General features: G+C 26.9%; 4 protein-coding genes across 7 annotated transcripts in view; 2 read left to right on the forward strand and 2 right to left on the reverse strand.

Moving 5' to 3' along the window:
* The first annotated feature begins 1145 nt into the window (after window positions 1-1145).
* Window positions 1146-2364, forward strand: LOC141524090 (uncharacterized). The gene is made up of 2 exons (XM_074237743.1): window positions 1146-1329; window positions 1506-2364. Exons 1-2 carry the CDS (start codon window positions 1146-1148, stop codon window positions 1976-1978), a joined length of 657 nt encoding a protein of 218 aa, XP_074093844.1. The 3' UTR covers window positions 1979-2364.
* A 1009-nt stretch (window positions 2365-3373) lies between these two features.
* LOC141523904 (uncharacterized) lies at window positions 3374-6260 on the reverse strand. Its single transcript, XM_074237475.1, has 5 exons — window positions 6038-6260; window positions 5483-5532; window positions 5093-5275; window positions 4766-4856; window positions 3374-4657 (listed from the first exon to the last, which is right to left on the reverse strand). The coding sequence occupies exons 1-5, from the start codon at window positions 6066-6068 to the stop codon at window positions 4605-4607; spliced, it is 408 nt and encodes a 135-aa protein (XP_074093576.1). The 5' UTR covers window positions 6069-6260; the 3' UTR covers window positions 3374-4604.
* Window positions 6261-7705: 1445 nt separating this feature from the next.
* Tk (tachykinin) overlaps window positions 7706-27810 on the reverse strand; it is a 37662-nt gene continuing 17557 nt past the window's right edge. For 3 of the 4 annotated variants that reach the window (XM_074260198.1, XM_074260197.1, XM_074260200.1), the window contains exons 2-8: window positions 27652-27676; window positions 11975-12212; window positions 11319-11609; window positions 10529-10783; window positions 9994-10210; window positions 9258-9384; window positions 7706-9067 (exon numbers count right to left, since the gene is read on the reverse strand). In XM_074260198.1, coding sequence (XP_074116299.1) covers window positions 9064-9067; window positions 9258-9384; window positions 9994-10210; window positions 10529-10783; window positions 11319-11609; window positions 11975-12211 — 1131 coding nt within the window. In that variant the 5' untranslated portion in view covers window position 12212; window positions 27652-27676 and the 3' untranslated portion in view covers window positions 7706-9063. Of the gene's footprint in view, window positions 9068-9257; window positions 9385-9993; window positions 10211-10528; window positions 10784-11318; window positions 11610-11974; window positions 12213-12382; window positions 12450-27651; window positions 27677-27810 lie in introns of all 4 variants that reach the window. The other variant, XM_074260199.1, reaches the window with a different exon arrangement.
* Window positions 20203-22170, forward strand: LOC141524039 (uncharacterized). Its single transcript, XM_074237685.1, has 4 exons — window positions 20203-20288; window positions 21354-21492; window positions 21697-21917; window positions 21978-22170. The coding sequence occupies exons 1-4, from the start codon at window positions 20203-20205 to the stop codon at window positions 22096-22098; spliced, it is 567 nt and encodes a 188-aa protein (XP_074093786.1). The 3' UTR covers window positions 22099-22170.

A 27810-nucleotide genomic window follows, 5' to 3' on the forward strand; every position in this document is an offset into this window, starting at 1 on the left:
TTACAGTTTTCTATTTTTTCTTATTATCAGATAGAAAAATTTATATCTCGCTTCCAACTACTTGAAAAAATATCTTGTTCCTTAGATTTTGTAGGAAATTGAATGCTCTACAAAAAAGGTCTCTTACGATTTTTTCATAAACCCAACCGTTTAAAAGATATTAACGGTTAAAGTTTGATTATTTTTCGGAAAATTTTTTATTTCTTATGAATTTTATAACTCAATGAAAAAAAATCATTATGAATGATGAAACTCAAAGTTTTGTAGGAAATTTACTGCTCTATAAAAATGGTCTCTTATGATTTTTCGATCAAGTTGAGCGTTTACGAGATATTCATCGTCAAACATCAATGCATATCAATTTTTATAGTTTTTGATCAATAATTCGAAAAATTTCAATTTATTCTGTGAGTTTCAAGGAAATTTAGACAAATTTGAGTTTTTATTATAAAAGCAACTCCTATAGATGTTTTCTGTTCAAAAATTCATTTGAAAGTTTTTATTCTAATAATATTTTTTTAATTTTATCTTTAATAATTTAAAATCTTAATCGCGTTGTCATTTATTATTATGAAATTTGTTCAGTGCGTATTTTTAAATTGTTTTTCACAAAATATACATAAAATTTTCGTTCGAGGGGATTTTTGTTTTGAATTCCATTTCTTCTTCTGTTTGTCTTCTGAAACTAACGCCATCTATGTTTTCTACTCTCAACTATCTTCAGTATCTACCCATTTAATACCGTATTTTCAGTGTTCCTAAAACTGATCATCTTGAATACGTAATAAAATAATTCATTTTAAATAAGTCTTATAATCATCACATAAATTTATTTATCATCAATTAACCTACAATGAATAAAGAAATACGTTTTATCGGAATACCTCTACAAAGAATTTCGGAACGTAAGTTACCAAAAGTGAAAGAGGTTATGCGTGTGTTTTTCTACCAACTTAAAATTTTAAAGTATTCAATCAAACAAAGTGCTAAAAATTCAGTTGACCAAGTTATTGAACTGTGGAGAAAAAATCAGATTCCAACTAGTGGAGCTCCTAATGCAGTCAAAAATTTCTTCGCTATCACAGTCAATGGTTAAAATTACAAAAAATTTCGATAAAAAGAATTCAGCGCAAAACCAAAAGGAAATGAAATTTCAGACTGATCTTGAACAATTATTCGACATTGTGAGCGAAAAATCCTTAAAAGTGCTTGATGATAATATTAGAAAGTTGTATTTGGATCAAAAATTCGGTACCCATAAAGAGATTCTTTCTAATAATGTACCTGTATCAAACTTAACCACAACTATGATGGGAATAGATGAGAGTAGTAAGTATCTGAGATATTTAATTATTATAAAGTCAGGTAGTAGTGTAACTTTTCATAGATGACTAGATGACATTTGACTAGACAATTTTTGGAGTCCTTTCTTAATTATTTGTCATCAAAATGAATAAATTCTATACATTTTCTTCGTTTAATTTATAAAACAGATCTTATTCCAGACTTAGATCAACCGTCTACCAGTCATGCGATTGTTCCAAGTGAAAAATCAGAGTCGTTCTCTACGTATACATTAAGTGGAGTTACAAATTTTGGATCTGATTCAGAGTATGAACCTCCAATTCCGACAAAACGAGCAAAACTTGATGTCTTAACTCCTGAAGTCATTTTTGGACTCGACCGAGCTAATGTCAGCAGTAGAAATGCGATGTTTATTATTGCTCCGGTTTTACTAGCAGTAGATATTAAAATTGAAGATACAATGCTCAGTTATAGTTCAATTCAACGAGCTCGTATGCTTCAAAGAGAAGACATTGCTAAAGGACTTAATGACAACTTTAAGACACACGATAAATACGTTGTGCATTGGGACGGAAAAATGCTGAATGACCTTGTTGGATCAAAATCTGTGGAACGGCTACCAGTTATTTTAACTGCATTTGGTACCGAACAATTACTTGGGGTTCCAAAATGAATTCTGGGACGGCAGACAATCAAACATCAGCCATTTTATCGACATTGAGTGAATGGGGTATTACTAATTATGTTAAGGCGATGTGTTTTGACACGACGGCAGTTAATACAGGTAACTTATCAATGATAATTTAATCTAAAAAATATTTAATTATTAACGTTCTAGTTTAATTTTTATTGCTTACTGAATTTCACTTTTGAAATTATTGAGAATTATTTACTCATTTGGATTTTAAATATAATCTACAATTTGTTGAAAATATTAAATTTAACGATAGTTATCTATTTTCTTTATACAGGAATTCATAACGGTACATGTAAGGCAATTGAAAAGACTTTGGGAAGAGAGTTAATCTGGTTACCATGTCGTCACCACATTTTTGAGATCATATTGAGAAGTGCATTTGAAGTATATTGGCCTGTGTCATCTGGGCCAAACGTACCAATGTTCGGAAGATTTAAAAATCATGGGATGAAATAAATAAAACTAATTATAAATCTGGAATTGAAGATACTGTTGTTGCTGATATCATTTTGGATAAAAAAATGAAATATCTAGTTTAATTGCACAATCCTTACAGGTATGATTTAACTGCGATTTTAAGAAAAAAATTTTCTTGTTTCTGACAAATTTTTAATTGTTTTTGATAGTTACTACAACCCCGAGATGACTATAAAGAATTGTTGGAATTGTCGTTGATTTTCCTTGGAGAAATGCCTCAAGAAGAAATTTTTTCAAACGTCCTGGTGCAATTCATCATGCTAGGTGGATGGCGAAGGCAATTTACAGTTTAAAAATGTTTCTATTCAGAAATGAATTTAAACTTTCTAATAAAGAATTGGACAGTCTTCGGCAAATTTGTATATTTATAGTTACACTGTATTTAAAAGCTTGGTTTTCATCAACTTCTGCAACAACTGCTGCTAATCATGACTTGCAGTTTTTGAAAAATTTATTCGAGTACAAAAATATCAATTCATTGATTTCTTCAGCAACTTGTGAAAAAATGATTTTGCATTTATGGTATTTAAGTGATGAACTTGCCATTTTATCATTATTTGACGATACCGTTTCATTGGAAGTAAAAAAATATTGTTGGAGCTGTTAATACTCGTAACGGTACAGATTCTAAAGCTAAAAAATTTATAATTGATAAAAACGATTTGAATTCATTAACGCAAAAAGTCTGAGTGACTTTGTTTCTAAAAAGTCTTTAAATCTCTTTAAAATCTTTGATTTACCATATGACTTCCTTGATAAAGATATTGAATCGTGGCCTACTAATGACAGTTACATTGAAAATAAAGAATACTTTAACCAATTGAAAGTTGTTAATGATTCAGCAGAACGAGCTGTTGCATTAGTTAGTGAGTATAATCAATGCTTGACAAAAATGAAGAGCAATACCAATACTTATTGCAAATTATCAAAGAACATCGAAAAAACTACCCAAACTGCAATAGAGGAAATTATTTACAGTAAAAGTGTACCGTTATGTTGAAAATATTGAAAATTATATGACAGTTGATAATTAAATAAATAAATTCTTCGATAAAAAAGTGAAACACACTAAATTGAATTATATATTTAAAAAAATGCACTAATTTTTTGTTTTAATGTAATCAAACATGTCCAAGACTAAAAAAACTAATTAAAAAAATAATTCATAACATATTTCTATTCATAGAAACTCAAATTTGTCTAAATTTCCTTGAAACTCACAGAATAAATTGAAATTTTTCGAATTATTGATCAAAAACTATAAAAATTGATATGCATTGATGTTTGACGATGAATATCTCGTAAACGCTCAACTTGATCGAAAAATCATAAGAGACCATTTTTATAGAGCAGTAAATTTCCTACAAAACTATGAGTTTCATCATTCATAATGATTTTTTTTCATTGAGTTATAAAATTCATAAGAAATAAAAAATTTTCCGAAAAATAATCAAACTTTAACCGTTAATATCTTTTAAACGGTTGGGTTTATGAAAAAATCGTAAGAGACCTTTTTTGTAGAGCATTCAATTTCCTACAAAATCTAAGGAACAAGATATTTTTTCAAGTAGTTGGAAGCGAGATATAAATTTTTCTATCTGATAATAAGAAAAAATAGAAAACTGTAAGAAGGAGGACCTTCCCGTTACAATTAAGAACTCATGCTTGGAGAGGCTTTCTTAGAGGTGTCTAGGAACCTATTTTTCAGAGTACCAAACGAAAAAAAAAATATTCTTTTTTTTTGAATCACCCTAATATGTATGTTAGAATTATGATAAATTATAATTTTAAGTCCAAAGATTTGTGTATTGAAAGTTATTATTAATAAAAATAATTGTTTTTACATCGTATTTTCAAATTTAGATAGAATAAATTCTATGTGCCAAATTATGAACAAAACAAATAATTTATCTCAAAACTGAGTTTGTAAATATTAATTATGTTTTTACAAAAAATTTGGGTATTAACGTCCACATAAAATTTTTCAATTTAATTTTTTTTGTAAAAATTCAATTATTTTTATAAAAATACTTTTTCTAATATTTATTTACATTTAATATAAAATATTTAGAAAACAAAATAATATAAAGTAAACTTATTACATTAATGATTTAATTTTTGAAATTTAACCTCGGGCAGAACTTGTAGAACAAGTTCCGTAGTAAGAAAGTCTTACATCTGCAAAAAAAAAAAAAAGATAAATAAATTATATTCATTAAAAAAATATAAATAAGAGAAGGTTAAGGTTACTAAAATGAATGGCTTTATTAAAATTTAAATAATTACCTTTACCACATGCCCTCGCGCAGCCGAGGCGTCCAGGATTACTGTAAACAAGACCGTCAGAGCCGCAAACTGGATTAAACTCCGACGTCGCCTATTATTTAAAAATAATGAATAAATAAATGGTATTTAAACTACGGTAGATAAATAAAAATGTTGAGAACCGGTTGTTAATTGCCCGGAGACTATTTGTCATTGGAATAAAACTAAAATAAGGCATTAACAGCTGGTGAAAGATGAGAATCATTAATCATGCGTATTAAACTATATTTTTTGTGAATAAAATTTTTTTCTTTTTCTGTTTTTATTATAAAACGGCTGAATACTAACGAGACAATTCTGGAGGCAAGTAGTCGTAGCAGAAGACATTGTTGTTGTTGTTGGTGTTGATGGGCCTGTTGACGTCATTGGAGGACGCATGTTGTTTATTCCGTCGGTTACATTCGGATTGTTGCGATCTGCGGGTCCGTCGAATATGAATCCGTCTACTGGATATGAGTCCTCGTAATCAATCTGTTGATTAAATTATTTTTAGTTTATAAGATCTTTTATTGTTTAAATAATTTTTAATTATAATAAAAGATTGACTATTTTTTTAATAAAGCAAATTCAAAAAAATTCTTTTCTCATTACAAATTATTTGTTGAGAAAATATTAATAATTATCAATTTCCATTAGCTTTATTTGTTAAGATAAGTTGTGTATTTATTGAGTACTTACTTGTGGGCGGGCTTGGGTCATTAATATACCGGCGTAGATTATCGCACAAACTAGTGAAAGAATAAAAAATTATAGTTTACAAAAAATTATTTTGTTGGGATTTTTTTTGTTGAAAAAATTGAATGAAAAATTTTTTATTTAATACTTTATTGAAATGTTGTACTGAAAATTTTGAAAATCAAAAAAAATTTCAAAAGTAATTGGAAGTTAAAAGTAATTTTTTTGAAAAATCGAAAAAATAAACAAAAAAGAATTTAAAATTAAATTTTTCACTCAGAAAAAATTGATTCTTAAAGAGAAAAAAAAATTTGACTCAATAAAAATTCAACTAGGACCAAGACAATTATGATCTTGCTTAATTTTCTTAGTTCAAGTAAAATTTCTTTTTTCTGTGCCAAATTTAAATTCTCAAAAATTTATGATCTTATATTTTTACAAAATTAATTTTTTTTATAAGTTTAATGTCAAAATAAATAGAAAAAATTTCAAAACATCAAAATTTGAAAAAAAAAATTTATTTTCATCTCATTAAAAAATAAATAAAAATTCACTTACCGAAAAAACAATTTACTTTACACGACACCATTTTTCTCCAGCCAACTTAATTACGCACTCGTAGAAAATAATAAAAATTGATCTCAATACTAAATCCACGACCTACTCAAGTTGAACGATCAACCGACATTGATTCTGTATCACCTTAGCTCTATATTTATATAAATGGGATTTACCGAGGACTCGCACGAAGACATTCGAGATAAGTGAAAAAAAAATCCTGATTCTAGCTATTCGCCTCGGGCATTCCGCTAATGTATCTTGTGCTCGTGTCTGACATTATTTCGTCATCCATGTGATCAAGCGACATCATATTTTTCACATTAATTATTAATACCAACTATTTTCCGCTTGAATACGTCATACATTCTCAACACGCGATACTTAATTAATCTTCGGTACTCGAAACTCCATATTATTTTTTTTTTTATTTACTCATTCTGTTCCACGTAATGAAGAGAAATAAATAAAATAAAGTTTTGAGAAGCAAATAATGAAAATTTACTGATGAAAGTAACTTTATTAGTTTAATGTTCTGCAATAAAAGGTACTTATTGTTTTCTCTGTTTCAGATTGATAAATGTAACAAAATCCCGTAAAATTTAATGCCTAAGACAACAAATAGGTTGAAATGGATTTGGAAGTACTTATAAAACGGAAAATCCCCCTTTTACCGGAGTGATTACTGGGTAATTACTTTATATTAAAGACGGGTTTTTTAGCCGAGTAAGGAGGGAAAATTTTCAGTAGCTCGTTCAGTAAATAAAGTGAGGTGCGATTTCATATTAATGATAGTGTAATTTATTAACAGGGGAATCCTTACTTTTTGTTGTGGGAAAATACGTACAACTTTTGAATATTTCATTGCTGATATCATTAATTGTCGTTTCGTTTTGCCATTTTATATTTTTTATATTTCTATACTCATTTTCTGATGAATAATAAATTATGCAATTATAATTTTAGCTAGGAATTAGGAAGTTGAAAAATTAATTGAAGAACATAATTAGAATAAAAACCCGTGAAAATTTTTTAGAAATATCTACTTCAATGAACAAGGTTCTTTAAAAAAAAAATTAGCGTAAAAGCGGGTTAAATTAATAATCAATTTAAAGAAAGCTCTTTAAGAAATAAAAAAAATTCTTTACATTTTTGAACTCAATCATCTTAAAAAAGTAGTTTGTTCAAGATCTTAAACTGACACAAACCGAGACTATTTTAAAACTCTTTTAAGACGCCAAAAAATTTCGAGAGCAAAATTTTTGAAATTTGGTTTTTAGATTTGTTATGAAATTTAATTTTTAGACGATTTTGCAAGTTTTTTAACGCAACATTTTTGAGTACGTTCTTTTTAAATTGAATTTGTTGAAAAATTATTATCCGACAATTTTAAGACGCTCCGTTTTAATGTCGCTATAGCTCAGAACGACCGAGCTCTGGAACATTATAACGAAGCGTTTTGAAAAAATCTTAAAATAGTCTTATAAAAATTTTTAGGGACTATTTTAAGATGAGCTCACAACGACAGAGCCCCGGAACATTAAAACGGAGCGTCTTAAAAAAGTCAAGAAATTTTTTTTCGATAAGAGTTAAAAATCGAAACTTTTAAAATAATTTAAAAACATGAAAAATAAAAATTTATTAAATAAACAAATAACAATAGTAAAATTAACATAATGAATTGCTTTTATTAATTAATATATAATATGCATTATAATTTTTATTTATGAAGACAGAATATATTGCATCTATATGTTACGTTACATCAAATATAATAATCTTTTACAATTTCAATAAAATTACAATCCATAAACAAATTTTGATATAATATTCATATATTTATTTAACATTTACTTCATTCAGTTTATTTCACCGGGGTTATAACTACGTTGTTGTCATTCGTTTATTATTATTAATATTATTACAATTATTTAATATATTTATTAAATATACCTGCCATATATATATCCATTAATAACTCCAGTTTACAATATACATTTTTAGTAATACATATAGATTTCTTCATAAATAATTTTAAAATTACTGTTATTCGATATACACGAATCTGTAACTTTCAGCGCATTATACTTTCTTCTTTCGTTTTATCACATACAATCAGACGATAGTCAACTAAATCTCAATAAAGTTCATAAAGTACATCAATTTACGACAAGTAAATAATTAACTAATTTATTACAGACATAAGTTTTTTTTTTTTTTTAAGAATTTTCTCTTTAGTCAACCATACTTTAGTCAACAATTTTTTTTTTTACACGTAAACACATTAAATTGAATACATAAATTTTATTAATAATTTTGACTCTCAAAATATTATTTTTAATTCACAACTAAATTATTAAAGTAACACTTTTCATACTATAAATATGCAAATTTTTTAATTATTTCTCTTCCAGCCCAGAGAACATTATTAATTAAGAATATTTTTATATTCGTATACAAGTAATTATCAAACGATCAATGAACACAATAGTTAATAATTAATAATAATAATAAATAAAGATTTAACTAATTTCTTAATAATAAAACAAGCGGGCATAATTTAAAAAAAAAAAAAAAAAACAGCTTGTGTGACTAAAGTATGGCACTCGTCAACGAAATTTTAGTAATTAGTAATTACCAGACGTGATAAATTTAAATAAAACATCTTGGTTACAATCACGGATTCCTATCGTCCAATGACACATAGGTATTAATTCCTTTTATATACTTTATATTCAATATATATTTATAATAACTATTAATAACATTCAGAGAAAAATATAGTGCCTATTTGTTTTTGACTAAGTCCATAAAGTTTACAATTATGTTACTCTGTTTTTTTTAACAATGAAATAAGTTGCGGACATTGATGACATAAATTATAAATAGTGTTCACAATTAATACTGACATAGGTTTAAAAAAAAAAGTCTAATATATATTTATAAATTTGTAGTTTGGTTGTTAGGGAATTAAAAGTTTACTTTCCGGATTGCGGATAAATAAATTGTATTTGCCACAATACTGGTTATCTGTGGAAAATATTCAGTAGTTATTATTATTATTAATATAAATAGTTATTTTATGTCAATAAGAGATCAATCAGTTAAAAAAAGTAAATTTTTTAAACAATTGACTTACTGAATCCTTTTATTAGTATCATTAATATCAAAGCTGTTAATTAATAATTTATTAGAATTATTTAAGTTTTTTGATACCCACTTTTTACCGCGCACACCGATAAATTTACCACGCATTTCCCATCGTGGAATTTTTTTACCCCTCATACCGAAGAATCCATAGGATGATCTTTTGTCAAAGTGGATCGGGCTGATTAAGAAATTTGTATCTGCAAAAAATTTTTTCTTGGTAATGTTGATTGTTTACAGGTTGCGGTAAAATTACCTTGAAAATAATTAGGGGTGAATTTTATAGATACAATTACTGTCAGTTAATACAGAAAATATAGTACATGATTTTAAAAAAAAATTTACAACATAAAATTAGCGAAAACTTGATTTTTTATGATTATATGTAAAATTAAAAGTTTTCATTATTTAAAATTTTCATGTAGAGTTTGCGGTAAAAATCATCACGAAAATAATTGACAGCAACTGTTCTGAGCAAAATTACCGTAATATTATGTAATTAAGGCATCATGTAATTGAATAAAAAAATTTAAAGATAATTATTGTGTAAAATTACCAATAACAAAATTTTTTTTTATAGTGAAATCTCAAACTAAAATTTTTATTCACAATTTATTGCGAAAATAATCAACGGTAAATTTTATGGGTGAAATTACGGTAAATTTGTATATGAAATACATAAAATAATTTTATAAAAAAAATTTGACGATCCATAAAACATAAAATTAGCAAAAATAAGATTTTTATAGAATGAAACGTAAAAAAAAATTTCTGATTTATAATAAATAAAATAATTCTTGTATAAGTACCTAATGATTTAGGACTGTCGTGATAATCAGCCATCTCGTAAAAACCGTTGACATTTCTCTTGCCCCTCATCCCAACAAAACCCATGTTTGTGCGTTTGTATCCTTCCTTTTTGCCCCGCATCCCTTGAAATCCCATGGGAGCCCTTTTGTCAAACTCACTTGGCTCCATGAGATACTCGTAATAATTGTCCACCTCATTCTTCTTCCCTCTGACTCCCTGAAAGGTTCAAAGTCTAGTTGACAACTACAACGACAACTAAAAGAAACATTATAACTTTGAGTTTGAAATTTGTCAGACAAGGGAATTCTGATGAATAACTCGGTAAATCATGGAGCATTAGCGAATCTGTGAGTACAAAAGCTCAAGAGGAATTCATGAATGAGATATCAGATGATGAGTCAAGGAATGTTTTATACAACAGGTAGATAAAAGTAACAATTTTAAAGTTCTACATCGCGAGAACCATGAATAAACATGTTTACAAAGAAACAGTTTGTAATTCTGGAGATAAGAAGATTTTAGGGGAGAGAGTACCTGAAAGCCCATTGAGGCCCGTTTCTCGAGCTCTTGGAGTTCGTGAAGGAGAGCTTTCTTTCCGCGCATTCCTTGGAAACCCTTTGGGGCTCTTTTATCCCAGTCAACACTTTCGTAATCGCTTTTTTTGCCTCTCATCCCACCGAAACCTGTCGCAGCAGCTCTTTTCTCGTAATCGTCCAAATATTCGTAGAGTAATTGTCTGTCAACGGGAATCCCGTAGTAGTCTGCACCTTCTTCGATTTCGTTTACGACCTATTGAGTAAAAATTTGTGGGTTTTTTTATCATTATGCTTTTATATCTGTTTATCTGTATCATTAAATATTTTAACTTCAGTTTTACCAACTTTACGAACGATTGAAGAAAAAAATCTATCTAATTTTATTAACTAATTTTTTTGTTAATTTTTAATTAGTCGACAAAAATTACTAATTACTAAAAGAATTGAAAATAAATTACAAAAAATTAATTTTATCAAAATTTTTTACTACTTCTTAATTTATTTTCGTACTAAAAAATGATTTTTTTCAACATTTTTACACCGTAATTAGCTGTCTAAAATTCTGTAAGCCTGAAATATATTTAGTTTTTATTTAAAAAATAATTTATTACCACAAAAATATTTACTGAAAACTGCATTATGGATTATTTTTCAATTTTTACGGTTTTGTTAAATAATTTTTTTATTATAAGTTAACTGCTCAAAAAAAATTCCCAACAATTGTCAGATGTCTGTTAGACACAATAAAAATTTTACATTATCAATAATTAAAAAAAAAAATTCCCAACCTCCTCCAGTGATTTTTTCCCGCGCATTCCCTGGAATCCCATCATGGCTCTTTTAAAATACTCTTCTTCGAACGGCATCTCTTTTTTACCCCGCATCCCTTGAAAACCCATCGGAGCCCGCTTGTCATAATATTCCTGGTAAAAACCTCCAATGTCATCATCAGGCGAATAATTTTCGTCTTTTTTACCACGCATCCCTTGGAATCCCATAGGTGCTCGCTTTTCGTAATCATATTCCACTAGATTGTCTACGGGATCCGGACCAGTCGGATCTTTCTTTCCTCTCATTCCCTGAAAAACAAAATTTTTGAATATGTATCTATCAATTTTATTGTAACCTTGATAAAAAAAATTAATTAGAGTCAAGAGAAAAAAATCTTGAACCAAAAATATTAATTTAAAAATTTGATAATTTTGCGTAGCGCTGAAAAATTTTTGAGCCTAGAAATTTTATTAAATTTTATTTGGCTTAACAACAAACTACCATTTGATCTTAAAAATTTGGACAAGGAAAGTAAATGTTAAGAAATTTTATAGTACTTCAATATTACGACATTTAAAAAGTTTAAAATAATTTTATGCTTAACTATAAATTATGTTCAATTTACTAAATTTATAATTTAAAAAATTTAGATTAATTTAAATTTATTAATTACTTGAAAACCCATGGCTGTGCGTTTTGAAAGATCGTCAGCGTCCAAACTACTATCGTCCTTTTTTCCTCTCATCCCTTGGAACCCCATCGCACCGCCTCGCTTCGTTAAATCGTTATTATTTTCTTCATTTAGATTGTTATTGTTGTTGTTGTTGTTGTTGTTGTTATTGAATGACAGATCCTCGGCTATAATTTTGGTCACTAACAACACGCCGACGATTATTGAGCTGACGTACATTCTAAAAAAAATAACTGTTTTTAATATTTCTAGTTAAGGCACTTCTATCATTTATTAATCATTAATAATTTATTAATTATTCTATTAAAAACTTATTATCAAATAAAATTAATAATTAATTTAAATTAATAGAAAATAAAAAAATTCGAAATATAAATTATAAATACTTACAACTCATAAAATCATAAAAACTCATAATATTTTTGAAGCAAAAGTTCAATAACTTAAAAACAAATATCTGAAATCAGTAAGTGGAAGTCATTTAGATTTATTCACTAATAAAAAAAAATTTATTTAAAAAATAAAAACACTAACAAAAAAAAATATTTTGAAAAATTTCGATTTAAATAAAACAGAAAAAATTTTTCATCAAAATTTTTTTTCTAAATGTTTTGTATAAAAGCAATTTCATTTTTTTTTATTAAAAAAAACATATGATCCTTCTTCTTTCTTTTGTGACAATATTTTGTATTGTATTATTGCAATTAGTACAATACAATTACTAAAATAAATTTTTTTTATTTACGTCTCTCGAGTAATCTTCCAATTTTAGTGGTAATTTCGTCCGAAATTGGTCCCATGATATCGCGTTTTGAAATTTGCTGTATGTTTCGCTATTGTTTCGTGACTATTATATTTATACGAAGCTAGTGTAAAGACAAGAGATAACAGCGGTCGGTGACATTGGAATGGAAGAAAATTATGCGTGTGTGTTTAGTACTAAGTTCCAAAGTTTAGTAAATATTAATTTCAACAGTTTTCAAGGTGTGAATTTTCCAACGAGCTAAAAATTGAGTGAAAATTAGTCGCTTCACGTAATGTGTGGATGATTAAAGTTTTTAATTTTTTCTGGAGGTAAGACGGTTAACGAACTGAAAAGAAAATTCAATTTTCACATTGTTATCTATACTTTTTTGTTCTCAGTTGATAAACTCCTCGTCTTCTCTATGTATTTTATTAAGTTTTTATTTATCTGGACTTGAGTTGAATATTTTTTGCTAATTAATTTGAACCGTGAGTAAATTAACGCGAACTTACTCTATAATTGACGCGAAACCAAGTTGAAGGCTTGGAATATTAAATAAAGGATAAAAAGTTGGATGAATATTTTTTTGTAAAGAGTAAATAACAATGTGAAACAGTGACGATGTACAGGGCAATTTGTTTACAGCATATTTATGTACTGAAAATAAATAGAGGCATTCTTTAATTTCAAGGAACGTACCATTTGAAATATTTATGTGGGTGGTGTAATGACAAATAAATAAAATGTAAAAAAATTTACACGTAAGATAGTTTTTTTTTTTTTTTATTTTGTTTCTAAAGAAATCGGAAGTTATATTAGGGAGTTTAATTAAATTCTGTGGTTGTCGACAGTACTTTGACAGAAAATTCTGCGTTTGTAAAATGAGAATTTCATTGATCGAAGAGCTTTTTGAAGTCTTTGACAAAATATATTGAAGCTTAAGAATGTAATAAGTTTAAGAGAATTTTAAGAGCATTTGAGTGTAATTTACATTGTTACTTGTAGAGTTTTCATTATAAATTTGATTTAAAAATTTATTATTGTTATTATTATTATTTTGTACACTGATAAAAAATTTAACTTGACTCAAGAGCAAGAATCTTCAACCAAGAACACCATTTTGAAGAAAATGAATTTCTTGAAGCAAGAAAAAAAATTCTTAAACCAAGAAAATTTTCTCGACTCAAGAATTTTTCCTCTTGACTCAAGAACTTTTTTTTAGCTCAATAAATTCATTTTCTTCAAAGTGGTGTTTTTGGTTCAAGATTCTTGTTCTTGAGTCAAGTTAAATTTTTTATCCGTGTAAGAAAAAAAAACCCTTTATCATATTACTATTACTTTAGTAGAAAAATTTTGTCGACAAAATATAGGGTCGTTCCCTGGAGTGTTTTCTGTAGCTATTTGATCGTAAGATCAGTTACATCCAATAAAATATCCAAACAATCACGTTCCAATCGGAACCTTTTTTCCGCGCTCCATTCCCGTTTTACATAATCTACATGTGTCACCCAATAATATATATACATATATATAGATTCATACATAGTATATCACGTGTAAAAAGTTAACTCATGCTCCTCTATCAGGCCTCAATAAATTCCCTAACTTCCAGAGAATAATAAATAATGATTATCCCCTTTTTTTTTCTCTTTATATTTTTTATCCGTATTCATTAGACCATTTTTTAAAAATCATATGTGATATAATTTTCAGTAGTGAAAATGGTCCGTCACGCGATATTTCCGTGTCGGTCGATACGGCTGTGATAAAAGAGGGTGGGAAAAAAATCCACAGAAATAAAACCACATGTGAATCAGTGTAGAGAGAAATAATAAAAAAAGTAAATCAACATGAGTTGAATTATTGTATGCACATATGTACCTTTATATTTTACAATCTATGCGTGTATACATATTCAGGTCAAATACCTAATGCAGAATGAATGAAAAAAAAAAAAAAAAAAAAATATTACAATGAAAAAATTGTTCAATATCAGTACAATAATATTTTTTTTTTGATAATGAGTTATGAATAAATGATCAAATTTCAGGAAATTGATTAATTATAAATATTTGTGCTAAAACCAATTAAAGGGGCTAAAATTCATCGAATCTACTTTGTGATTTTAAGCCTGTTTGATATTTGAAGAATATATTTCTAGATAATTTAATAATTTAATAAGGTCAATCTTTTAAAAAAATTTTTTTTAACATTTTGCGATATTTATTTAAATGTTGATTCAATTTTTTTTTATAATTATTTCAATATAACATTTGATGACCCACGCACGAAATTTTTTCTAACAGATCAGAAAATATTTATGTAAGCTTCTAGATTTTAACGATAACTAAAATTTTACAAAAATTCAATAACAGAATCGTTTTATGTTTAGAAGCAGTACTTTTTATAATAAACCCACTCAATCTATTGTATGCAAAGTTTTTATTTAACCCAATTACTCCATGAATGGAAAAAAAAAAAAAAAAAAAAAAACCCGACTCATAATAAATAAAGAACGAAATTTAAAAGTAAATAACGCCAAATCCGTAAAGTGAATAAATCACCGTAGTTCAAATATTTACTCAGGAATGTGATGCGCGTATCAATACACGTGTTTGTAAATATCAATCCAATCAACATGTCAATTGAAACAATGCTCGCCAAATATAACTATTATCTCGGCTTACAATGACATTTAATTTATGAATACATATGTTATTTATATGTGTATCAAAAACAACTATATAACACATCATGGTTAGTCAATGTAAATTTATTACAATCTATAATACCCGACGGAAAATTCAATTACCCGCATGCAATTACGTATTAAGCTTTTTCATTAAAATTACACATTCCTTGATAATTTGCAATTTGTTATAATATTAATCAGTCGCTCATAGTTAATCAATTGCTTCATTATCATTTTAGCAAACTGAGAGTAATTAGTTTTAATTGATCGTTAAGCATTCACAAGTCTATTTACGCGTATGAAATTCATGAAATGTAACTTGAGAAATTCAAATTTTAAATTTAAATAATCCAAAAATCTAAGCCATAAAATTTTTGGTAATTGATTAAAAAAAATTAAAATCAAAAATTTTTTCGACCAAAATTTATAAGAATATTTTTATATGCAATTAATTGTAAAATATAAAGAACATGAAAGTAATTACCTAAAAATTCTTAGTTATAAAGCTTAAATGTTATGATGAAAATGAATTGATAAGGATAATTAAATTGACGAAGAAGAAAGATTTGTAGCGTTATCATGAAACTTTTGTGTGAAGTTCAATAAATTCAACGACCTGAGGGTATGGAGGTTAAAGGTGACAGGATAACTCTCACCTTAACTACCCCATCGTCAGCGTCATTAGTACCTTATACCTTAAATATAGCATATACCTTATACCTTATAGCTTCTACCCAAGCTTGATGATTCGCATAATCGTTCTTAAGCTTACGTACTTTACCTCAAGCTTCAAAGTCAACATTACCAAGTTATACTCTTATATATTACATAAATATATAGATATACGTATGAGTACTTGATGGGACTTTGTAAAATCATTATTTCTTTGTGTGGATGTTTAATTATTTTATCAATGAATAATTGATACTAAGTTAGACATCCAAGCTTATGAAAATAATTTATTCCGATAATTTCAAAATATTGAAAGTAAAAATTTGAATTTTTGTATTATTGAAAAATTAAAAATAGCAAAAAAAAATTTAAGTTTTAATTTTAGAATTAAGGGAATTTTTTTTTATTTTTTAAAAGTACATTAAAGTTTATTACTTTAAATGTTTGTTACAATAATTGATTTGTTCAGTGAAAAAATTTTTAATTATTGGCAGATGCTTGATGCTATAAATTTGGTAAATATAAATTGTATGAATATAAAATAAATAAAGAGCACTTGAACAGAAATAAAGTGAAGTGATTTTAAATTTAGTGATAGTTTTTTGAAGCACCCTTGAAAATTGTGGATAATCTTGATTATTTCGTAAACGTCGAGCGTATTTATCACTCGTGTTATGTGGGCAGTGCAAATGTATGCTATACAGATATATACATCATAAATACATGTATTTTGATGTTTGTGTGAGTATAACAATACTCCATTGAAAGAGGATACAAGTGAACACAAGAGACATCAGAGACTGTCGTACGGAAGTGTATCAATAAACGTTACTTTCAATGGTTATTATTTTAAAGATAAAACTTTGAGTATTTTTATTACACGTTTTTTTTTTATTTTCGATAGCTAAAATCACACGTTTATTTTTGTACTTTATCAGAGTAAATTATTTTATTAAATATTTAATTAATTTTTAGATTTATGGAGGGGGTTTATGTGAAATTGGAAAATTATGAGTAGAGGCATAAGTTATTGAAGGGCTGAGATCAATATGGCAAAGTGGTAAGCACGTATTTTATGATACAGATTTTTCATGAGATAGAAAATCGGAAATTAATTGTTATTTGTGATCATAAACAATTGATGCTTCAAAGGACAAGACAAGGGATGATGCGCGTCGATTTGATAAAAATTGAATCTTCTTAAATAATAAAGCCATTGATTACCAAGTAGATAGAAAATTTCTTAATTATTTTCTTCAAAAAGTTTTATGCTGTAATAAAAGCTCTTTTGATTCAATTTAATTTCTATCGAATATTTTAATATAATTATGCAAGTAGCCATTGAACTTTCTTTTAATTAGAAATTAAAAGTTCTTAGCAGCAATTTTAAAAACTCAAGAATTATTATCGTTTTTATAAGAATAAAAAAAAATTCTCTAATTAACTCGACAAAGGACGCTGAAAATGTAACTTTTTAGTTTCTGACGTTTCAAGTGAATCAACATCATTTCCATTCTTTTTATATCACTCATAAACTTTTATTCAAGTAGTTCTCTGTTAATACAAAAAATCGAGTACCAGAACGCGAGTATGACTATATGGGATACGGATACCGAGACTCTAGGCTTGAATTTTTTAAAGAGAGACTATTTTTTATAGGTGGTCAGTTTAAAACCCCATTAAAATGTCAAATGCCAGAGTAGGAAGGTAAAAAAAAGGTTATTCCAGTCACTGTCGTTTTTTTTTTTTTTTTTTATATTTCATTTATGAGAAAATTTTATTCCGTTCCCATTAAATAAATTTCGATACATGCAAAGTAACGATGCGTGCAGTAAAATCGAATCTGTTACTTTTGCTTACCGCTTAACTAATAGCAATAAAAAAATATATATGCAATGTTATTATTTGGTACAAGTTATAAAACATACATTTTTATATGACAAATTAAAAGTAAATATTTATTTAAATTTAAATTACTGAAAATTATCATAAAATTTTTTAATTTGCTTGATTATCTTTTGCTAATAAAAATACTCGTAGTCTTTTTTATTTACGATAAATTATTATGATTATTTTTTTTTTATTTTTTATTGTTATTGTTAAATTATTATAAAAATTTTAAGTACTATTATTTTAGATAATAAGTAATATCTTAAGAAGTATAAAAAAACAAATATAATTATTTTTGAAAGAAAATTCAATTTCCGCAAAATTTTATCCCGCTATAAAACAAGAAAACTAATTCTATCAATTTAAGATTTACTTATTTATAATTTTTAATAATTTATAATCTCTGTAGTGGAAAAAAATGAAAAAAGATTTTTAAAAATTTATTCAGCACTTCATAAATTTTTTTATTTCCGTCAATATATTTTATAAAATTTTTGCTTTTTTATTATTCAATATTACGTATTAAATTTTCTTTTAATAAAAAAAGTGTTTTGTTCAATTCGTAATAAAAATCAATAAATCCGATTAAACACAAACGAATTTTCCATTCAGTGTAAATAAGTTTTTTTACGAGTTTGAACTGCTATTAAACCCTCTTAAATGTCAATTTATCTTAATTAGCTCCCAAAAGATCCATTAAGTCTTAAAATAAAAATTCTCCAATAGCTTAAATTTTCTATAAGAGAAGATTACACTAAATAAAAGATAAAAAAAAATCAACGAACAACAAACAAACAAAAATAAAACGAACTGAGACAGAAAAGATTCGATCGATCGCGAGATAATTTTTTTATTCTATTTTTGTTCCAATATTATTCAAGACTTTATTTTTGTTTCCGTCATTGAAAGATGCAATTATCGCGTTATCAAAGAAAGAGTAGGGATGAAGAGTGAGAAGTAATGAATAATAAAAATAAAAAAGTAGCTGTAAGAAACGATCACGATCGAGATTGTAAAAATCGTGGATGCTTTTTTTTAAATAAAATTGTAGAATTGTAGACTATTTGTAACTCACAATCAATCTGATGAAAAACATACCTTTGGGAAAAATCTGCTGACCTAACACTCACATGAACGTGAGGGTCTTAATGCTACCTGACCTTTTTAATGCTTTCATGCACGTGATGCACATGCTCTATTATTCTTTAAATAATTTTGAATTTTCACTTCAATCTGCGTCATATTTATTATTATTATTTTTCATTGTAATATGATTAATTTTGAGTGAATATATCTGACTTAAAATTTAGGTCATTAGTTTTAATACTTCATTGTTTATTATTCTTTTGTGTAAAATAAAATTAAGATACTTAATTATTGAAAAAAAAAAAAAAAAAAATGTTTTATTTATGTAATTTTTAAATCATATACCGAAAAAAAATTAACTTGATTTTAAAAAAATTTTTGAGCCGAGAAATTAATTGTAAAGAGTTAAATAATTCAACCAATAAGAAAATTTTCTTGTTTTAAATTAAATTTTACTTGATTAACAATTTTTTTTTCTTGATTCAAAATTATATGACTCTTTAAAATATGAAAATTTCTTAGTTCAAAAATTTTTTTTTTATTCAAGCTAATCCATTATCGATTTGAATGCATGAATTATCCAAACTACACCGGAAATATAAAATTTATTATTTGTATTTTTATTTATTTAATAAAATTTCAGTGAACCCCAAATTCCCTGAGGGCTATCAATTATAATATATTTGAAACAATACAAGAAATAAAATATAACAAAATATTGAAGCACTAGAAGTAAACAATGTTATTTAATAAAGATAAAAAACTAATATGATAATCTAATAATATTGAAAATAATAAAATTTTGACTCGAAGTAACAAAGTCAATATTAAGTCGGCAAGAACTTTTATCGTATTTTATGTTCCCAAAAAAAAAAAAAAAAGAATTGAATATACATTTTTTTTCTGCTTCAATTACGGAAGTAATTATTACGAGTACTGAATGAAGCCAAACATTAAATATTTTAATCTTCATTTGTTTTAAAAAAACGAGAGAAAATAATTTTGTAAAAATAAAAGATAACCTAGATGTAAATTCACGAGTTGACGTAATAAAATTTTTTTTTCAATAAAAGTCGTTAAATTTTCCGTATACTTATATAAATTGAAGTCGGGTAAATAATGAAAATGGTTAAATTAATGAGTAGTCCATTAAAAGGTATTTTAAACGCTCGCCGTGGGCATTCCGCAGAATCTATAATTTCCGATTGGAGGTAAGCTGATTTTTATCATTAAGATAACTCTCTTCCAAAAGATCTATATATATATTTAAAGGTGACTGCGTATATATAATAGATCTTGGTGTTACTCCAAGTGAGTTTGATTAGCATTCAGATAAATCCCTAGTGTTTACACAGCCAATTTACTAAACTACGTTGTTACTTTCGTTAAGAAATTTCCCAAGTTATTTTAGAGTATACCAAGGTTACACTAAGAAGTAACTTTCATCAAAATTGATGATATTTCTTTTCGACATACTTATTATTCTATCCAGTAATTTATAATAATTATTTCTTTTTCATTGATGACTAATTTTTCCGGATTATTAATTCGTTTGATTGGTTCTATGAATACGATATTGTTCATTTTATTTTATCATAAGTAGAAAGAAAATTTGACAAAAATTACTGATTCGAAATTAAACTAGTATTCATTTTTAAAAAACTAGTTTTTTAAATAAATACTTTACTCTCATGAAAGTAATAATTTTTCTGTATTTATGGGATATTTTTTATAATGTTAGATCAATAATTACGTTTGAAATTTCTGAAACTGAGCTCATATCTTTTAAAAAAATTTTAAAAGCAATAATGAGTCTAATAAATACTTTTTAAGTAATTGAGAATAAAAAAAATCACTAAAATTTGAATCTGAGTCGAAATTCGTGTTCTTGAAAATATTATTAAATTGAAATAATTAATTTATTTACCGCAATTGCCTTTTCATACGATTTCATTAATTTAAAAATTTTAAACTACACTTTTGACTCTTACAAAATTAATTTGAATTTCTATCAATTTTTACTCTCAGTAGCATTAAAACTGGGCCTATAACCTGTTAAAAAACTTCTAAAAGTTATCAAGTAACTATTTTTAATTCATTAAAAATGAAAAAAAAAAATTAACTCAAAATTGAACAAAAGTTTTTTTTTTTAAAGAAACTTACTTTTGTTTACATCAACGATTTTTATAAACTTATAATATAAAAATTGGGCTCATATTTTGATAGAAAAATTCGAAAAATCAAAACGAATCAAGTAAATTATATTTACTCAACAGATTTAAATCCCAACTGGCACCATTAGAAATGTCAATAGTCCGTCGCGACTTGAACAAGAATACCAAACCAGAAGAAGCTATGGATATCATTCTCAAGATGAAAACCCTGAAGTTAAACTCAAGTTTCGATACTATGAAGGTAAGAATAGCATCTCCTGGAGTTGTTAGTTAGTAGACGACAGTGTAGCCCTATGATACGGTCAAGTCCTATTAGAGTGAGAGTGACTCTATCAAGCTGACGGCACGATTTAGTTGCCCATCAACACTGACAGCTTAATCGTCTCTGATATAATATCTATATATAACTATCTAACACACACCTGTTCCGGTTGAATGTACACAGATCGATCGAGGCATAAGTAAACACTGGAGCAACGTGTTGCGCTACCGCTGGCCTATAGTCTTCCATAGCATCGTCTTGATTATAATCATCGCGATTCTCGGTCTCCGGATTGGACTGAGGGACAATCAAGACCCAGGAATTCATTCCAATTACAACAAATTCTCCCTCTGGCCTCCCTTCAATTCAATCTTGCCCTCAACTTTTAAGGCTTCGGGCTACAGGTGAGTTATTTTTTATTTCTTTTTTGTTATCGATGTAAAAAATGCTGGATATTTTTGCAGCTATGGTGGTTGTAATTATGGATTTTATTGCGGTGGCATGAAAACCACGGATGGAGAACTAGTGCGGAGGAAAGCAAGTTTTTTGAAGCGGAAGAGAAACCTCAAAGAGTTGATCGACTAATTAGACTTTATTACATTACATATATTATTAAATTGTATGTTAATTTTATATATCGAGATTAAATATTCAAAAGTTTTTAATGTGTACTTAAATTAATCAATAATTGATTATTTTTTTTTATTAAAGAAAATTTTATTGAAGTGATATTAAAAATATTTATACGTTTTTTTTTTGGAAAAATTTAATAAATAATTGAGGATATTGATTTGGAAAAAAAAATGTTTTGTTGTAAATTTTTTATCAAAAAATTGAAGTTTCTAAAATTTATAGTTTGACTGAAGGAAAAAAATTCGAACTGACAAAGACAGATTGAGAGAAAAAAAATATTGAAGAAATTTACGAGACGAGTTCGGGGAAAGAATTATTTAAAAATAACTGACTGACATTGACATTTAGAAAATAAATAATTGTAGTTGTTTAATAATAATTAAAAATGTATACTTCCAATTAAACATACTTTTTCTTTAGTAAATACAAACATCTTTTTTTTTAAGCTAAGATTTTCTTTAAAACATTTTTGAAAAAAATATAACAAACAAAGTTAAAAACTCTTTTCATTTTCACAGAATTGAGTTAATGTTGTCGTTTTTACTTAGATTGAATTTCGTAACAGAGTTTACATTGAATGAACACTCTAGAAAGCAAAAAAATGAATAGTAATAAAGTTTTATATTTTTTAAACACTTGTAAATTATAAAAAGGAGAAAAAAGTGCACTAGAGCCAAGTTAATGGTTAAAAAATTTATTCAACTGTTTTTGAATTAAATGATTTTTTATAAAAAAAAAAAAAATACACCCAATAAATTTAAAAAGAAAAAAATTTTTTTTTAAATATGATCAAAGTTGAAAAATCAAGAATAAAAAAAAATTATTATTATTTCTATTTACATAATAAAAAAAATCTCAATAAGAATGATTAACTTGAAGTTGGATAAATAATAAAGTGCTTTGAAAAACAATCTAAATGAGGTTATACAAAAATACAATTTCAACAACTTTTCTTTCTGTTAAATTCTTTTCTCACTTTTTTATTCCATAAAATTCAATTGAAGAAAAAATTACAAATATCAGTGTGAAGGTTAACTGAGCAGATTAGTTTGAATAAAATGTCAAACATAAAGCGGAACACGATGAATAAATAAACAATAATACTAGTCATAAAATAATAATAATAATAATAATAATAATAATAATAATCATAATAATAATGAGGTAATGGCAGAGTTGAAACATATTCATGGAAAAACAACGACCTGGGATCAACGTCCATGGGGAAATCTTGAGGATTTGATAAAAAGTAAGTTTAGCAGTGGCGATGATACGAAAGAAAAATTAAAATGTACATGTGGTCCCGTTTTATCGAGCACGCGTCAACTTTTAATCTCACACAAGCCCTCAAAAAGTGTCAGGAAAAAAAGGCACGAACCTTTGAGATCTAAAGTACCCACAAAAAATGATAAAAGTTTTGACAAATTAACCTTAGAGAATTCTCCAGGATCTTCAGCAGCCTCAATTCACTCGACTCTCTGCAACAGGCCTCGAATCGTCGACAGAAGCTTGAAAAAAGTGACCAAAGTTAAGTATCCGAAGCTCACGAGGGTCAAAAGCGTCGAAATCACGGAACGCGTTGAGAAAAACTGCTGCTCGGGGATTAAAAGAAAAAGCGTGCTGAAGAGTAAAATTAGCAGAACTAATTTGTTGAGATCGCCCTCCAGCGCCGGTTATTGCGAATCAAACTCTTCTATCGAGGCTGAGGATAAGTTTAAAGTTAAAAGTAAATTTAAAACTAAAACGAAATTCAAAGTCGATCGCAAGAGAAAGGAAACGGAAAAGGATGATTCTGTTCAACATTTACACAGAAACAAAAATAAATTTCAAGTTAAAAAGAGTATTGAGGAAATAAGTGATTGTCAAGATGAAGACAGAGATTTCTTTATGGAAAAAAGTCGTTCCAGGAAAAGTAAATCTCGGGAAAGTTTTTGCCGAAGATTGTTAACAGGGAAAAGTGTAAATAAGAGAAAAGTTTTTAGAGATGGTGATTTTAAATTCAAAAATTGTGAAAGACAAGCTAGTGGTTGTTGTTGCTTGTATAATTGCTCTAATAAATGTGCCTTTGAATGTTGTCAGGATAAAAATCCATGTAATAATAAAAAATTTGGACATATTGATAAAAAATTTGATCATATTGATAAAAACTCGAAAAATAATAATCAAAATTTGATTAATAAAAAATTATCTAGTAGTTCCTGTGATTGTATAAGTGAAACTGATGTAAAAAAATCAAATTGGAATAAATGTGAAAAATATTTAAAAAATATTAGTGAAGAATACCGAAGTTTATCGTCGCACTTACAAGCTATGCAAGAAGAAATAGAAAAATCCTCAGACATTGAATTGTCTTACAAATTAAAAAGTGCAAAAAGGTACTTAAACACTGACTACCCTTGTGAAGACGATATTGAAGATAACAGAAGCGAAAACGAAATATCCGATGACGAAGATACAATAAAAGCTTTGACGTCTCTTTGTGAAACTTTTAAGACAATGAGCAGAGAAATAGATCCTGTGCAGAACAACGAGCAACAATCGTGTAAGACAGAGATTTGTAATTGTCACACTGAGGCTGAAGATGGTATCAAAGGGAAGTTTGGTCAAGCTACTCGTCTGAAGAAAAGAAGAAAAACAAAAGAAGTTAAACTTCACGAATTCGCTTTTCCAAAGATAGTAAAGTCGGAAAAAAGTAACGGGCGAGGAGACGTAAGGAAAATGTTTGTGTACGCGCCTGAGGGGGATGATCAAAGCAACAGTGCGCCTTTGACTCTCTACAGAACTTGTTCGTTTGTAAACTGTAACATTAAGAATAACAATGATCAAGGGTATAAATATCATCTTACTTATGTACAGAAGTACGTCAGCCCTACTTGGAAACCGAATCAATCTGGTGATCAAAATTATTTCGACTCTAGCAGTGACTACGGTTGAATTTTTTTTTTTTTAAGAGGTCAAGCAATTGGATAACATTTAAATTGGTAGAAAAGTAATCTTTTTTTTTTTTTTTAAGTATTCTAAGTATTTTTATTGCTTTACAATAAATATATTTTTATTAATTATCAAGTTTTTATTTTTTTGACTGTTGAATTGCATTTTTTCAAAAACAAATTACAGACATTTAATTATTTTACACGAATTGAATCATAATCAAATTTCTTTTTCATTCTAGTTCGATTTTTAAAAAATTTTTTAGTATGAATTTATTTTAAAAGTAAAATAAAATTATTAGTTGTCGGCGAATTAAGTACCATACATTACAAATCTTTCTTTGATAAAACGATGTTCAGATACTTGCTAAAGAAATATATATTCAACATATGTTACTCGAAAAATCCGACAAGTGCTAAGTTTGTTCACAAAGAAAAGGGTCTCTTGCTATATAACTTATGACAACTTCAATAAACCTTCAAACTTTCTTCTCACATAAAATAGTAATAATACGAAGAAGTATTTTTACATATATCTAATAAAAAGTGTAAGTAAAAGTAATTTATCAATAAAATAAAATCAATATGATTTAGTTTTAATTTGCTTTCATCAATTTTATGTCTATAAGTTTTTATAAATTCTTATGTTATGCATAGACTCGAGTTTCACAAATATTAATTAAGTACGTCCGAAGATATTTGCGTTTTGATACATAATCCACGGAAAAACATGCTTACTGTCTTATAAAGTTTCCGCAACGATATCGCACTCACGAATTTCACATGAAAAAGGCAAATCCAGGCGTATTTTATTAACGAATTTATATATCTATATAATACTGTTTTATACACGATGATATATCAAATTATATATTTAAATTTTCTTTTGTCACGGTACAAACGTATCCAAATAAATTATTCAGATTTTAATTTTATAAAAATAATTCACTAGACATATTTTTTTTTTTTTTCCATTTCTCATATATGTACCATTTCATCGATTTTCAAAGTCCAGAAAACACCCAAAAATCAATTTATTAATTTTAAACTAGCAAAAGAATTTTAATTACTAAAAATTTCATTAATTTGAATTTGGTCGGTTCAGTTATTAAAAAATTACGAGCATAAAAAAATTAACGACTAGAATTCAATTCCCAGACGGGGACAAATGAAAAAAATTTTTTTTTTTAATTATTTCAATGATAAGAAGTGTCACACATTAAAGTACAGTAATAAATTTCCACTATCGACGATAAATTTAAAAAAAAATAAAAATTCTCTTTGTAACTTGCAAGCTACTTCTCGGTTCAACGGATAATAAATTCATTGAAATATTAACCCAAACGAACAAAGCAATTAAAAAAAAATTTTAACAATTAATGATTTATATTCTGTTGATTTTAATAATTCATTAGATGAAAAAACGCGACTAATCTGGCTTAATAATAAATAACTCCGTGTTGTATGAAAGTTATGCTCAACATCAGTTTATAAAACCCTCCTGCTATGCATAAAAAACCGACAAAAATCGACAAACAAAACTAACGTAGCGTGTGTGGCAACATTGTTTCATTCGACTCTTGAGCTTTTACATTTTTAATTTTTTAATCTCGTGAAATATTTCCGCGAGTCTGTACATATAATATGCCTGACTAATTTTTTGCACATAATAATATTTTTCAGTGAATTTATGCTAAGTATTTAGCCCGAAGTAGTGTCGCTTTTTTACAATAGAGCTACTGATAAAGCGTGGAATCGATTGCGGCTGGATTGAGGTAAAGATAAAGTTAATTTTAATGGTATCGACGGTCCTGTTCTGGTTCTGGTACTTGAATGTTATTCCCAGTAGAAACCGGAGAGGCAACCGAATGGGTCTTCACTGTTTCTATTGTCTATATTTACTTAACGACTTTGAGCTTTGAACTCGAGATTTAAATTGTAGTTTCAATGCTACCCTTTGATTGTGATTGTCCATAGAAAAACTTTATTTTTATTTTATTTATTTATTTATTTTTTTATTTAATTACTTGTATTTTTAATTAGTCACGATTATTTATTGCATTGACATTGACATTATTAAAAATACAAAAAAAATACCAAAAGCTTTGAAATTAATTTCAAAGTTTAATACTAAAATTCTAAAAAATTTTTTCAAAAATTTTCCCGTTTTTATGTTTTGAAAAAAATATTTTACTTTTATTTTTCACGTCAAATCTCGCGTTTTATTGAGCGAGAAAGTTTCAGACAATAAATTACTACTAAAAAAAAAATTACCGGAATTAATTAAAGATTTTTTTCAAACCTGAAACGCATCTTTTGATCGGTTTTTTATTGATTGAACTTCATAAAAAATTTTTTCTATTGCTTAAACGTTAAACCACGCGTAAAATCAAATAAAAAATACACTATAGTGTCAATAATAAAAACAAAAAAAAAAATATGCAGGTAATTAAACGAAAATTGCAAGAGAAAAATCTCACGCAATGAAAAAAGAAATCAATAACATGTGAGTTTAAAATCTCACGCGATCAAAAATAAAATATTCAACAATAAAAAATAAAACATGGGTACTCACTCAATGCTGTTGAATAAAAAGTTCTCTGTAACAGAAAAAAACACGGATATAAAATTAAAATTTAATAGAATTAATAATTTAATAAATGAATAGTGATTAATGACCAAATAACAACCCGTATCAAATAAAATAGGTGACATTTATTGTTTACTGAGTAAC

This window comes from Cotesia typhae, unplaced genomic scaffold (genome assembly GCF_013202065.1).
Source record: "Cotesia typhae breed Kobodo isofemale line unplaced genomic scaffold, CoteBio_Ctyphae contig_22, whole genome shotgun sequence".
Classification (NCBI taxonomy): Eukaryota; Metazoa; Arthropoda; class Insecta; order Hymenoptera; family Braconidae; genus Cotesia; species Cotesia typhae.